Below are 12,828 nucleotides of genomic sequence, written 5' to 3' on the forward strand. Positions count from 1 at the left end.
TTCCCCCCCCCCACCCCCCCCCCGAGTTCCGCGCATGCGCGGTGCGGGCTGTTGTTGTGGCGGCGCGGCCCGCGGCTTCACCCGGGCGGGAGCGATGAGCGACAACGATGACATCGAGGTGGAGAGCGACGTGAGTTGGGCCCCCAACCCCGGGACAATCCCTGGGATAACCCTCCGTGGCTCTTCCCCACGTTAGGAGCGCTGGGAGTGGGGTAATGTTTGGTTTATGTGTGTTCTTCCTTCATATGGCGGCGCCCCCCCCCCCACCATCTTCTTCCTCTTCCTCCTCGCCCGGGTCGGGGCTCCTCAGGAGGAGCAGCCGAGGTTTCAGTCCGCGGTAGGTCGCTGGGGGCTGCCCCGCAGCGCCCCCGGGATCGGGAGCACGTGGGCCGGGGTGTGAGGGGGCGGGATTTGGGGAGGGGGGTGACATGGAAGGGGAGCGGGGGAATGGGGGTCCTGGGGGCAACGGGGGTGTTGGGCGTGTCCTGTGGGGATCGGGGTACTGGGGGGACATCAGTAGGGTTGGGGGTGTTGAGGGGGGCACCTGTGGCGTTGGGGGTCTTTTTGAGGGGAGCACACCTTTGGGGCTGGGGTCTTCTGGGGGGGCTGTGACATGGAGAGGGATCTGTAGGGATGGGGGTCTTGGAGGGGGAAATCTGGGCTTGGGGGTGTCCTGTGGCATTGGGAATCTTGGAAGGGGGGGGACACCAGTAGAGCTGGGGGTCTTTTGCGGAGGAGGGTTGGGCTTGGAGAGGGGACACCTGTGGGGTTGGGGGTCTTATTTTGGTTGGGGGCTGTGACATGGAAGGGGAACCATGGAGTCAAGTCTTTTGAGTGGGGGAACTGGGTTTGGGAGTGTCCTGTGGGGCTGGGGGTCTTACGGGTGGGACACCAGCGGGCCTTGGGGTCTTGTGGAGGAGGATTCGGGGCTCTTTAGGGGAGGGGGAGTGGGAGGCTTTTTGGGGTAAAGCAGGGGTGTTGGGGGGTGTTACATGTGGGGCCGAGTCACTTGGGGGGTGGGGCTATGTTGGGGGGCACAGGGGGTACAACACAAGGGGTTGACAGAGGGCAATGGGGGGTTTTGTGCCTGGTTGCTTGGGGGGTAGGGGAGGAGGTGGCCGTGTTGCAGGGGGAAAGTGCTGTGCCCCCCCCGGGGCCCAGAGCTGCCCCGGCAGCAGGAAGCTGGGGAAACCGAAAGCACCGGGAGCCGCCTCCTTCCCACGCCCTCACGGCCCAGCCGGAGGCGTCACAGCCACGGAGCCGCCCTGGGGGCTCAGCCGAGCTCCCACAGCGGTTCCCAGAGGGAATTTTTGGGGGTGCAGGTGGTGGCCTCCACCCGGTGCCACCCCTGTCCCCCCCCGCCAGGCCGACAAACGGGCTCATCACAACGCACTGGAGCGCAAGCGCAGGGACCACATCAAGGACAGCTTCCACAGCCTGCGGGATTCCGTGCCCTCGCTCCAGGGAGAAAAGGTGAGTTTATGGAGTGTGCTGGGAGCACGGACAGCACCCACCCGTGGTCCAGGTTTCTCACTTTGGGGCATTCCCAAGGCTCTCTTGTGCCACAGGAGTCCCCAGTGAGGACCAGAGCCAGGGTGGGATGAGGCAGGTGAAATTCCAGTTTTGCCCCCTGGACTAGGTCTTTATCTTGCCTCTGGCTTTTCCCACTATTGCAACAGGCATCCCGGGCCCAAATCCTGGACAAAGCCACAGAGTACATCCAGTACATGCGCCGGAAAAACAACACGCACCAGCAGGACATCGACGACCTCAAGCGGCAGAACGCGCTGCTGGAGCAGCAAGGTGGGAGCTGGGATCCGGCTGGAAATGGGGTCTAGCAGGACCTGAGATCCAGGAGCTGGGGTCTGGCAGGGTTCAGGAGCCAGGATCTGGGGTCCAGTAGGGTTTGGGATCCAAGATCCAGTGGGACCTGGGTCTGGAAGGAGATGGGATCCATCAGAATTCAGGATCTGGTGGGAGCTGAGATCCAGTGGGAGTTGGGATCTGGCAAGAGCTGACGTCTGGCAGGACCAGGGTCTGGCAGGACCAGGGTCTGTCAGGGTCCAGAATTCAGTGGGAGCTGAGGTCTGGCAGGATCTGGGGTCTGGAAGAGCTCAGGCTCCAGGATCCGGTGGGAGCTGGGGCGTGTCAGGAACTGGGCTGCAGGCAGGGCTGGGCCCAGGGGTGACACGGTGCCATCCCTCGCAGTGCGTGCGCTGGAGAAGGCCCGATCCAGCGCCCAGCTCCAGGCCAGCTATCCCGCGGACAACAGCCTCTACACCAACCCCAAGGGCAGCGCCATCTCCGCCTTCGACGGCGGCTCCAACTCCAGCTCCGACTCGGAGCCCGACGAGCCGCAGAACAGGAAGAAGCTGCGCATGGAGGCCAGTTAGGCCCCCCGCCGTCCCCCAGCCTGCGGCAGGACTGGCTCCCTCCGCTCCTAGAAGCTCTTGGACTGCAGCTTCCCAGCCTTCCCCGGCCCCTTCCCCGCTCCCACCGCGCCGGCCCCGGGGGGAGCCGGCCAGGCTGAGCAGAAAGACTTGGGGGGGTCAGGGAGACTCCGCCACCAACTCCCCTCTGCTAGCGACCCCCCTCCCCTTCCCTCCTGGTTTTATAGGAGCATTTCTATTTATACCCGGGGACCAGTGCAGTCCAGAGCGGGGAGGAGCCAGGCAGTTCCCCAAAAAAAAGGAGCAAGCACTGGGGGGGATCTCCCTATTTATTTTCTCCGTGTGCAACTCCACCTGCCCGAGTCGGCAGAGCACAGAGCCAGGCTTGGGGGCTCCTTCCCCCCCCACCCCCTCCTCCTTCTCCTCCTCTTTCCCTCCCTTGACCCTTCCCCACCTCAGTGGCATTTTCCGAACTTCAGTGGCCCATCCCCGCCCCATAGGTGCCCCTTTTCCCCCTATTTTGATGCCATTCCATGGATCTAAGGTATGTTGTACATACTGCCCAGAGTTGTCTTGCAAGTTAAGGCTTCCCTTTACTATAAGACTATAAATAATAAACAAAAAAAGCCAAAATTCCACTTATTTTATCCTCCCCCTTGGTTACCGCATGTTCTTGGAATGGGAGAAGTGATGCCACCGCAGCTGGACGTGGCATCACCTCCTGCTCCGCATCCCCAGGGCCACCAGCACACGGCGGGTGTCACTTCTGGTTTATTGATGCCAAAAAGCTCTGCCAGAGCCCGTGTCCCACCTCAGCTCTGGCCAGGATGGCAGCAGGACACTGAGCCTGGAGCAGGCTGGATTTTGGTATTGCTAGCACCCTGAGCACCTCGCTCTGCCTGGCCAGCCACCACGGGGATGGGCTGTGCCGCTCGCTCCCGGGGCTCGGCACCCCGAGCCAGCAGCAGGACCCCCCTACTTGGCAGCAGATGCCGGATCCAGGCTAGGCACAGGATACTGCAGGAAGTGCATCACCGCCCTCGCCACCTTCTCCGGGGCAATGTTGTAGACAGGGTGTGTGGCTTGCTGTGGGAAAGAGAGGGATGGAGGATGTTAATCACAGACTCCTAGAATGGTTTGGGTGGGAAGGTACCTTAAGGATCATGTAGTCCAACCCACTGTGCACAGGGAATCTTCCGCTATCCCATGTTGCTCCAAGCCCTGTCCAGCCTGACCTTGGACACTTCCAGGGATGGGGCAGACACAGTTTCCCCTTTTCCAGTTTGAAGCCATTCCCCCTTGTCCTGTCACTCCAAGCCCTTGTCCAAAGCCCAACTCCAGCTCCCTTGTAGCTCTTTAGGCCCTTGAAGCAGCTCTAAGCTCTCCCTGAAGCCTTCTCTTCTTTAGGCTGAACCCCAACTCTCCACTGCCATAGGATCTGACTTTCTCAGTGCTGTGGAGCCCTGGAAGCTCATCCCTGCCCACCGCAGAAATACCTAGCGCTTACCAGGCAATTCTCAGGGATACCCAGGACCACCTCATTGTGGAGGTCTCCACTTCCGAAGTGCTGTGCAATGGCCAGCCCGCTCAGGCAGTAGCAGGTGTGGTAGAAATCCCGGGATCTGCATCCAGGGAGATATTGGGATGGTGAGGGGGAATCTGGGGTGCCAGGCAGCCCTGTATTCCCCCCTGCACTCACTTTCCTGGCTTATCCAGCAGCCCGCCGGCTGGGCACTGGCAGCACAGGAGAATGTATTCCTGCAGTGCCAGCTGGTCGAACATCCAGTGTGCCATGCTCAGCGCTGGATCGCCTGGAAGGGGAACCCAAAGGAGAAACACCAGCGAAGGTGTTAAATCCCTGGAGATGCCATTCTGGGGACAGAGGAAGCCTGTGGCAACTCACCCCTGGCATGGAGTGCCCGATGGAGCAGGGGCAGGAGCCCGGCTTGCCAAAAGGAGTAGCACCCGTCCACCAGCTTGTTGCAGCGGCCCTGGAATCCACCCTCGAAGCGCATCTGCCGCCCGGTCACCCAGTGCTGCAGGGTGATGGGAGCCAGTGTGGGACCAGAGATCCCAGGCGGGATGAGACTCCCAGCATCCCAGTGAGGGGTCACTCACCAGCAGGCTCCGGAGGTTCAGCAGATGTTCCTGCTTGAGGATGACCAGCGCGGCCACGCCGCAGAAAGTGTAGCCGCCATGTGCCTCCATGCCTGGCACGCCGCCGATCCCGCCCTCCCAGTTCTGACACCTGTGGGAGCAGGGTCAGGGTGGCAGGGACGCTGGGAATGCCATCCCCTGTCCCCCACCTGTCCCCAGATCTCACCTGGCGATCCACTCAGCTGTCCCAGCGAAGAGCGTGGGTGTCAGGATGTTGGTCAGCGAGGCCACTGAGGCAGCGCAGTAGGCGCTCCTGCAGGAAAAGGGCACTCAGAAATTCAGGAGATGGGTGCTCAGGGATGTGGCACTGGCACCCCAAAGTGGCACCAGCTCCCCGCCACAGCTCCGGCTCCCCATAACGGCACAAAGTCCCTGACCCAGCTAGCTCTGCACAACAGCACCCTGCCATGGCAGTAGTTCCTGTCACTGGCCCCCTGCCATGGCACAAGCACCCAAAACAGCACTGGCTCCCCAAAGCTACACCTCCCCATGGCACTGGCTCCCCACCATGGTACCAGCTCCCCAAAACAGCACTGGTACTCCAGTATGGCACCAGCTCCCTGACACCTACTCCCCAAAACTGCCAGCTCCCCAAAACACAACTGGGTCCCCAAAACTGCACCCTGCCATGGCACTGGCTCCTCAGAACAGCACCAGCTCCCAGCACTTGCTCCCCAAAACAGCACTGACTCCCCAAAACTGTACCCCAAATTACCAGTGGCTCCCCACCATAGCACCAGCTCCCCAAAACGATACTGGCTCTCAAAAACATCAGCAGGTCCCAGCACTGAATCCCCAGAATGGCACCAGCTCGCCACCATAGCATCCACTCCCAGCACTGGCTCCCCAAAATGCCCAGGCCCTCCAAAACAGCCCCCCCAAGCAGCCCTCACCCACCTGACATCCACTTCTCCACCCACGTGCATGAGGAAGGAGCCATCCGGCTGCTTCAGCGAGTGCAGGTATTCCAAGAGCTTCTTCCTGCAGGAGCCAGCAGCCATGAGAGGAGGGACACACACCCCACCTTCCCCCCAGCTCCCCCGGCCCCCCGGACCTGTCGATGATGCCGAAGGCCTCCTCAGTGCCGATGATGCAGAGCGCGTTGACAGCGGCGTAGGTGGGGGCGAGGTGGGGGTGCTGGCCAGGACCCCCTCCAAATCCACCCTGGGGGCTCTGGCAGCGCCTCAGGAACTGGCAGACGCTGCAGAAAGGTGGGGAAGGGGCACAGTGTCACCTGTGTCACCCCGGTGGGGTGACATGTCCCCTCCCAGCCTCGTGAATCCCCCCGAGGTCAAAGCCGGGGGTGTCACCCTCCCATCTCCGTCGTCACGAGGAAGCCGCCGGAAGAATGGGCGGCATTGACGGTGGCAGGGAGACAAAGCGCTCCTTTGCTCTGGGGACAGCGGGAGGTGGCACCTCCGGAGTCACGCGGGTGCCCCGCGGGGACAGTGGCCATGGTGGGGTCCCCCCGGCTCTCCCCACTTACTCAGAGGCCACTGACTCGGGAATGGGCTCATCCAGCAGCTCCAGGCTGTGCAGGATCCAGTAGCAGAGCCAGGGGCGGCTGGCATCCAGACACTGCAGGGACAGAGGGGACAGTCAGGGAATGGCACTGGACACAGCAGGAGCAGGCGGGAGTGAGGAGACAGACAGGAGAATCCCCAGAGCATCACTGGGATGAGCATGGGCACACAGGGAATGCTGTGTCCATTCTGGGGCTGGCAAACCCCCGGCGACAAACAATCCTGGTGACAGCCCCAGGGCAATGGGTTCACCCCAGCCAGTGGCTCCAGGTGGGATATCTGGCATTCCTGGTACCTCATAGGCTTCAGTGAGCTGCCGGAGGCCTCTCTTCAGGTAATGGAAGTGCTTCTCCCGCTGCAGGACGTACCTGGAATACAGAGAGGACAGGATGAACAGGTAGGGTGTCCTGAAAAAGCAGGGGGACAGTGGCAGGAGGGGCAGAATCCTACTGCAGCACCCACTGGAGTCGAAAACTTTTTTGGAACGGGAATTATTTATGGTTATTGAGAATTTTGAAACTCACTGTGAGGAGTGATGGTTTGTCCTGTAGGCGTCATAGACCTCCTGCACGATGTCCTCCACCTTGGACTTGTCAGGAAAAATGGGAATAAAGACTATGCTGAGCTCTGGAAAGAGGCTCTGCACATCCCAAACACAATCCCCACTGAGCCCCGCAGCTTCTCCCCCATCCCAGGGGTTTATCCGACTCACAGCCCCATCTCACCCAGAAAAACCAGAGTAGGAATTCCCAGGAGTTTTGTGCCCCGATTTATGCCAGAATCCAGCACCATCCTGTGCTGCTTTACAAATCCAGCTTGAATTTGGTTCATCCCAAGACTGCTATGGAAAACACCCTCCTCCCGCTCACGCTGGGATGACCAGGGACTTGGACACCCTAAGCCAGGGTAATCCTCAAGAAAATACCCCGGGATCAGCCTCAGGGGTGAGGAGGGGCCGCACGGGGACATGCATTCACGGCACTGTGTCCTGCCAGGACGGAACCGAGCAAGAACCTCATGGATTGGGAAACCCGGAGTCACTTTTTACCCCGTTCCAGCCCCCGGAGGAGCTGCCAGGGCATAGGTCAGGACAGAGGGACGGAGAGGAGAGTCTGGCTGCCCCAGGACCCCTCACCCTCCCCAGACTGGTTCTGGGGGACGTGCCCCGCGGGAGCTGCCGTGGCTGGTGGGCGTCAGCATCGCCGGGCCCCTCAAAACACTGGTGGCTGGGGTGTTGTCACAGGGGGTGTGGGGACACTAGTTGCGTGGGGATGCTGGGATAGGAATCACCCAGTCCCAAGGCACCCCTGAGCCCCGTCCCAGGGGAGACCAAAGCCCAGCCCCACGGCAGCCCGGCACCCCACACCCCAGTTCCATGGCACCCCAAAGCCCAGCCCCACGACACTCCACACCCCACCCCCCCGGCACCCCACGCGCCACGCTGCAGCCCCTGGCGCTCCCCGGCACCTGCTCGGCGGAGGTGCAGGTCCGCAGCCCATCGTCCCGCAGCCGCCGCCGCCCGCCGGGGCCGGGGGCCGCTCCCGCCATGCTGCGGCCGCGGGGGCAGCGGGCGACGGCGGCCGGGAGGGGACGCGCGGCCGCGCTCCTGGCCACGCCCACCACGCGTGACCGCGCCCCTCCCGTGTGACCGCGCCCCTTCGCTCTTGGCCACGCCCCCGCCGCCCAGCCCCGGCGCGCGTGCGCGGAGGAGCCACACCCCCCCCCCGGGCGGCTGCGTCGTCGTGATGTGACGTCATGTCTTGCATCATCATAGAATCCACGGGTTGGGTTGATAAGAACCTTAAAGCCCATCCAGTTCCACCCCCTGCCATGGGCAGGGACACTGGGACACCTTCCACTAGACCAGGTTGCTCCAAGCCCTGTCCAGCCTGGCCTTGGATACTTTGAGGGATGGGGCAGCCACAGCTGCTCTGGGAAATCCATTCCAATGCCTTACCACCCTCACAGTGAAGAATTTCTTCCCAATATCCAATCAACACCTCCCCTTTTCCACTTTGGAGCCGTTCCCCCTTGTCCTGGCACTCCATGCCTTCATCCTAAGTCCCTGTCCATCTCTCTTAGAGCCCCTGTAGGCACTGGAAAGGGCTCTTAGCTCTCCCTGGAGCCTTCTCTTCTCCAGGCTTAGCAATCCCAGCTCTCCCAGCCTGTTCTTAGCCCTCGGAGCATTTCTCTGGCCACCTCCGGACTTGCTCCAGCAGCTCCATGTCCTTCCCATGAAAAGGATTTTAGGGCTGGACACAGTTCTCCATGTGGGGTCTCACCTGAGTGGGGCAGAGGAGGACAATACCCCCATCACCTGTTGCCCACACTCCCAGTGACACAGCCCAGGACATGGGTGACTTTCCAGGGCTGCCAGCACACGTTGCCAGGTCGTATCCAGCCTCTCATTCCCCAGTAGCCCCAAATTCCTCTCATCTGGGCTGTTCTCCATCCCATCACCCCCATCTTGCACTGATCTCAGGAGCTGTCCTGATCCATGAGCCAACCCTGCCCTTGGCCTTGTTGACCCCCACGATGTTCCCATGGGAACCTTGTCCCTGGACAGGACAACCTGGACAACCCACCCTTGTCCAGGTCCCGCTGGGTGCCATCCCATCCTTCCTAAGTGTCACCAGTTCCCCTGGTGCAGCTCTGTGTCACCCCAGTGTCCCCTGCTGCACCCCTCTGTCCCCTTCCCAATGCCCCTAGAGCAACCCCTGGTGCACCCTTGGTGCTCCCAGAGCCCCCGGAGTCCCCACTGGTCCCCCTGGTACATCCCCATCTCCCACCTCCCCTTTTCCAGAGCATCCCCAACGTATCCTACGGTGCATTCCTGGCTCCGTCCCCCTGTTCTCCCCAGCTCCCTTCTCAGTCCATCCCCCGTGTCGCCGCCCAATTCCCCACGGCATCTCCCGTGTATCCCTGGTGTATCTCCGGTGTCCCCTCCCCGCTCCCCACAGCATCCCCCGGTCCATCCCCGGTGTCGCCCCCCTCGTTTCCCCCCCGGTGCCCCCTCCCGCCGCCACCGCCCCCGCCCCGCCCCGCCCCGGTGCATCCCCCGGTGCCAGCCCGGCCCGGCGCGGCGGCGGCGCAGCTCGCGGCCCCGGAGCGGCCCCGGTGTGGCGGCGGCGGCGGCGGCCCGGGCCCGCCATGGCCAAGCAGTACGACGTGCTGTTCCGGTTGCTGCTGCTCGGGGACTCGGGCGTGGGCAAGACCTGCCTGCTCTGCCGGTTCACCGACAACCAGTTCCACCCCGCCCACATCTCCACCATCGGTACCGGCAGCGGCAGCGCACGGCGGCCGCGGGAGCGGGGAAACGGGGAACCGGGAGCATCGGGGAAGCGGGAGCAGTGGGGAGGCTCAGCACCGGGGAAACGGGAGCATCGGGGAACCGGGCAACCAGGAAGACTGGGAGCCACAGCACCGTGGAAACGGGAAGCCAGAGAACCGGGAGCACCGGGGAAACGTGAAACCGGGATCATCAAGGAATCGGGAGCAATGGGGAGGCGCAGCACCGGGTAACCGGGCGCACTGGGAGCCGCAGTACCGGGGAAAAGGGAAACCGGGGAACTGGGGAGCCATGGGCGCCACGAAACCGTGAGTACTGGGAAGCCGCAGCACTGGGGAAACGGGAAAATGGGCAACCGGGGAGCAGGAAAACCGTGGGAACCGGAGAACCGGGAGGACAAGGGAGACGCAGCAACCGAGAAATGGGAACCCAGGGAACGGGAAAACCGTGAGCATCGGGGAACCGGGACTACCGAGGAGCTGGGAAGCCACAGGATCGAGGAAACGGGAAACCAGGGCAGCCGGCAGTCGTGGGAACCGAGGAACCGGGGAGTGGTGGGCACGGGAAAACCGGGGGCACCGGGAAAGGGTTAACCGTGGGCACTGGAGAGCTGCAACACTAGGAACATGGGGAAACAGGTAACCAGAGAGCGGGAAAACCGTGGGCAGCGGGGAGAGGGAAAACCGTGGGCTCCAGGGAAGGGGAAAACTGTGGGAACCCGGAGCATCGGGAGTCGCAGCACCGGGGAACCGGGAAGCCGTGGGCATCGGGAAACGGTAAAACCGTGGGCACCCGCAAGCCGGGACCACCGGGAAGCTGCAGCACGGGGAAACTGGGAACCCGCGGGCTCCGGAGAGCCGCGGCTTCAGGGAACCGGGAGTATATGGGAGCCAGGAAATCATGGGCACAGGAGAACCAGGAGGACCGGGCACCTCTGGCGCAGGGGAACCGGGAGCAGCGTGCAGCCGGGAACTGGGAGCACTGGGCAGCCACAGCACCGGGAAGCCGTAGCACTGGGGAACTGGGAGCACTGGACAGATGCAGCACCAGGGAACTGGGAGCACCAGGATCACCATCTGGCACCGGGGCCTCCTGCCAGGCCAGGCACCAGCTGTGGGGACCAGCACCAGGCCATGGTGGGGCGTGGGGTGGGTCAGGACGGGTGGGGGGACCAGAGGGCCCCCAGTGACAGCAGCTCCTGCGGAGGGGAACACCAGGACGCCCCACAACCTCTCCCATTCTAACCCCAGGCGTCGACTTCAAGATGAAGACCATCGAAGTGGATGGGATCAAGGTGCGGATACAGATCTGGTGAGTGGCAGCGCTGGATCCCGGGGTGAAGGGGGAAGGAATTTTGGTGGGTCTGAGTCCCGCTCCCCCCACCCAAGGTAGGGGCTGAGCCCTGCCCAATTCATGCCATGGGTGGCAGCACTGACCCGCTGTCCCCGGGCAGGGACACAGCCGGCCAGGAGCGGTACCAGACCATCACCAAGCAGTACTACCGGCGGGCACAGGTACGGGGGTTCCCTGTCCTGGTGCACAGGAGAGGGGAAACTGAGGCACAGTTTTGGGGTGTCAACGGCTGCCCCCCCCACCCTCTGCAGGGCATCTTCCTGGTGTACGACATCAGCAGTGAGCGCTCCTACCAGCACATTGTGAAGTGGGCCAGCGACGTGGATGAGGTGGGGGTAAACGAGGGGAGGTCCAGAGGTTCCCCAGTCGTGTGTGGGGGGGGGTCCTTACACTGTTCCTCTGCCCAGTATGCACCTGACGGCGTCCAGAAAATCCTCATCGGGAACAAGGCAGATGAGGAGCACAAGAGGCAAGTGCCCAAAGAGCAAGGGCTGCAGGTGAGCGGGGGCTGCTCTGTGCCCCCCCCCGGGGGCAGGACCCCTCCTGCACCCCCAGCATGGCCAGCCACTCCCTGATCCCCTCTGCACTCGGGACCCTGACAGCCCTCCTGCAGCCCTACCTCTATCCAGGACCCCCAAGCATCCCCAGCCCCTCCCAGCACAACCAGGGACCCCCCACCCTCTTGCAGTCTGTACCCAGGCACCCCAGAAACAGCTCCCCCAGTGCCCAGGAACCCTCTTTCCCTCCACCCCTGCGGTGGTTGTGCACCCCCAAGGCTCCCTCTTCCCCACTTGCAAAATGTTCAGGGACCCCTAACCTCTCCTTGCACCACCAGCATGGTCTCCTGCACTCCTGAAGCACAAAGTGACCCCCTCGGTGTCCCCCTTGGGACCTCTTGACCCCCAAAGCACCCAGTGTACCTCCCTGCAATCCCGGCATGGCCAGACCCTCCACAAGCCCCCCCTGCATTCCACATGGACCCCAATAGCCTTCTTGCAGTCCTGCCTTTATCCAGGGACCCCCGTGCTCCTGCAGTGTGAACCCAGGGACCACTGACTCCCCCTGCAGCTCTCAGAGCATCCAGGAAACCCCTTTACTGCCCAGTGCACCCCCAGGGTTCCAACGACTCCCAACCCCTCCCTGCAGCTCCATCGTGCTCCCCTGCACCCCTAAAGCACCCAGTGCCCCCCAGTATCCCTCCCAGTGACCTCTGGACCCCAAAGCACCCAGCGCCCCTCCCAGGGCCCCCTACACCCAGCACCCAGCCCCTATGCCAGCCACCCCCCACAGCTCTCCTGTCTGTCCGTGCCCAGCTGTGCACGTTCCAGAGAGGGGGCCAGGGGTATTGAATCCTCCCTGCCCTCAAATCATGCTACCCCCCTCCCCCCCCCCGCCAAACCCCTGGTGCCGCAGCTGGCCAGGGAATACGGGATGGATTTCTACGAGACCAGTGCCTGCAGCAACCTCAACATCAAGGAGGTATGAAGGAAATGAGGGGGCTGGAGGGGTTCTGAGGGGGCTGGGGTTGCCCTGGGCAGGTTAGGGGGTACTGGAGGGGTCTTCCAGGTTCACCTCACCCCTCTCCCACAGTCCTTCACGCGGCTGACGGAGCTGGTGCTGCAGGCGCACCGCAAAGAACTGGATGAGCTGCGGGGGCTGCCCTGTGCCCCAACCCTGGCCCGGCTGGAGGAGGACGAGCAGCAGCCCCTGGGGAGCGAGGACACCCCGAAAACCTGCTGGTGTTGAAGGCTGGGACCCCCCTGACCCCTCCTCCCCAGGCTGTATCAGGGGGCATGGTGGGGGCAGGATTGGGGCAGCTCCCATGGAGTGGGGGGCTACACAGGACACTCCCAGGACAGGGGGATGGGAAGGTGGCAAGGGGGCCCCCCATCCTGGCACCCGTGCTTCCCTCAGTTTGCGGGTGGGGTGGGGGCTGTCCAGGCGCTGTGTGCCTACCCCATGCCCACCCCGTGCCCGTGGGACCCCTGGTTTTACACAGTGGTTTGCAGAATAAAGGTGATGCTGGAGGGGCTGGTGGTCCGTGTGCTCCGGGGGGGCTGCGGGCACGATGCCATGGTGGCAGGCGCAGCCTGGGCATGGACACCCGAGCAGTGAT

At 63.1% G+C, this 12,828-nt stretch overlaps 3 protein-coding genes across 10 annotated transcripts; 2 read left to right on the forward strand and 1 right to left on the reverse strand.

Annotated features, from left to right (window-relative positions):
- The first annotated feature begins 21 nt into the window (after window positions 1-21).
- Window positions 22-3,032, forward strand: MAX (MYC associated factor X). Its single transcript, XM_039551876.1, has 5 exons — window positions 22-130; window positions 311-337; window positions 1,366-1,473; window positions 1,680-1,803; window positions 2,209-3,032. Exons 1-5 carry the CDS (start codon window positions 35-37, stop codon window positions 2,391-2,393), a joined length of 540 nt encoding a protein of 179 aa, XP_039407810.1. The 5' UTR covers window positions 22-34; the 3' UTR covers window positions 2,394-3,032.
- LOC104693013 (protein farnesyltransferase subunit beta-like) lies at window positions 2,964-7,640 on the reverse strand. The gene is made up of 12 exons (XM_039551866.1): window positions 7,538-7,640; window positions 6,595-6,659; window positions 6,366-6,438; window positions 6,034-6,125; window positions 5,602-5,748; window positions 5,445-5,528; window positions 4,714-4,800; window positions 4,509-4,638; window positions 4,294-4,426; window positions 4,090-4,201; window positions 3,898-4,012; window positions 2,964-3,476 (listed from the first exon to the last, which is right to left on the reverse strand). The coding sequence occupies exons 1-12, from the start codon at window positions 7,616-7,618 to the stop codon at window positions 3,366-3,368; spliced, it is 1,230 nt and encodes a 409-aa protein (XP_039407800.1). The 5' UTR covers window positions 7,619-7,640; the 3' UTR covers window positions 2,964-3,365.
- A 1,523-nt stretch (window positions 7,641-9,163) lies between these two features.
- On the forward strand, window positions 9,164-12,739 carry RAB15 (RAB15, member RAS oncogene family). 8 transcript variants are annotated; one of them, XM_039551869.1, is made up of 7 exons: window positions 9,164-9,344; window positions 10,610-10,670; window positions 10,813-10,873; window positions 10,964-11,041; window positions 11,120-11,209; window positions 12,126-12,191; window positions 12,303-12,739. In XM_039551869.1, exons 1-7 carry the CDS (start codon window positions 9,221-9,223, stop codon window positions 12,456-12,458), a joined length of 636 nt encoding a protein of 211 aa, XP_039407803.1. In that variant the 5' UTR covers window positions 9,164-9,220; the 3' UTR covers window positions 12,459-12,739. The 8 variants fall into 8 exon arrangements, with proteins under 8 accessions (XP_039407803.1, XP_039407807.1, XP_039407806.1 ...); XM_039551873.1 differs by lacking the exon at window positions 9,164-9,344 and adding an exon at window positions 9,359-9,997; XM_039551872.1 differs by lacking the exon at window positions 9,164-9,344 and adding an exon at window positions 9,359-9,667.
- The last annotated feature ends 89 nt before the right edge of the window (window positions 12,740-12,828 follow it).

Source organism: Corvus cornix, chromosome 5, assembly GCF_000738735.6.
Source record: "Corvus cornix cornix isolate S_Up_H32 chromosome 5, ASM73873v5, whole genome shotgun sequence".
Classification (NCBI taxonomy): Eukaryota; Metazoa; Chordata; class Aves; order Passeriformes; family Corvidae; genus Corvus; species Corvus cornix.

What these genes read in the sequence shown, in the direction of transcription:
- MAX (XM_039551876.1), top strand. Translation starts at nt 35, where the DNA reads ATGCGCGGTGCGGGCTGTTGTTGTGGCGGCGCGGCCCGCGGCTTCACC. An exon ending in ACATCGAGGTGGAGAGCGAC is followed by an intron (nt 131 to 310) that starts GTGAGTTGGGCC and finishes GGGGCTCCTCAG; the next exon opens with GAGGAGCAGCCGAGGTTTCA. An exon ending in CGCGCTGCTGGAGCAGCAAG is followed by an intron (nt 1,804 to 2,208) that starts GTGGGAGCTGGG and finishes CATCCCTCGCAG; the next exon opens with TGCGTGCGCTGGAGAAGGCC.
- LOC104693013 (XM_039551866.1), bottom strand. Translation starts at nt 7,618, where the DNA reads ATGGCGGGAGCGGCCCCCGGCCCCGGCGGGCGGCGGCGGCTGCGGGAC. An exon ending in ACAAACCATCACTCCTCACA is followed by an intron (nt 6,439 to 6,594) that starts GTGAGTTTCAAA and finishes TCTGTATTCCAG; the next exon opens with GTACGTCCTGCAGCGGGAGA. An exon ending in CTGCTGGATAAGCCAGGAAA is followed by an intron (nt 4,013 to 4,089) that starts GTGAGTGCAGGG and finishes CCCTGGATGCAG; the next exon opens with ATCCCGGGATTTCTACCACA.
- RAB15 (XM_039551867.1), top strand. Translation starts at nt 10,243, where the DNA reads ATGGGAGCCAGGAAATCATGGGCACAGGAGAACCAGGAGGACCGGGCA. An exon ending in AAGGTGCGGATACAGATCTG is followed by an intron (nt 10,671 to 10,812) that starts GTGAGTGGCAGC and finishes GTCCCCGGGCAG; the next exon opens with GGACACAGCCGGCCAGGAGC. An exon ending in CCAAAGAGCAAGGGCTGCAG is followed by an intron (nt 11,210 to 12,125) that starts GTGAGCGGGGGC and finishes CTGGTGCCGCAG; the next exon opens with CTGGCCAGGGAATACGGGAT.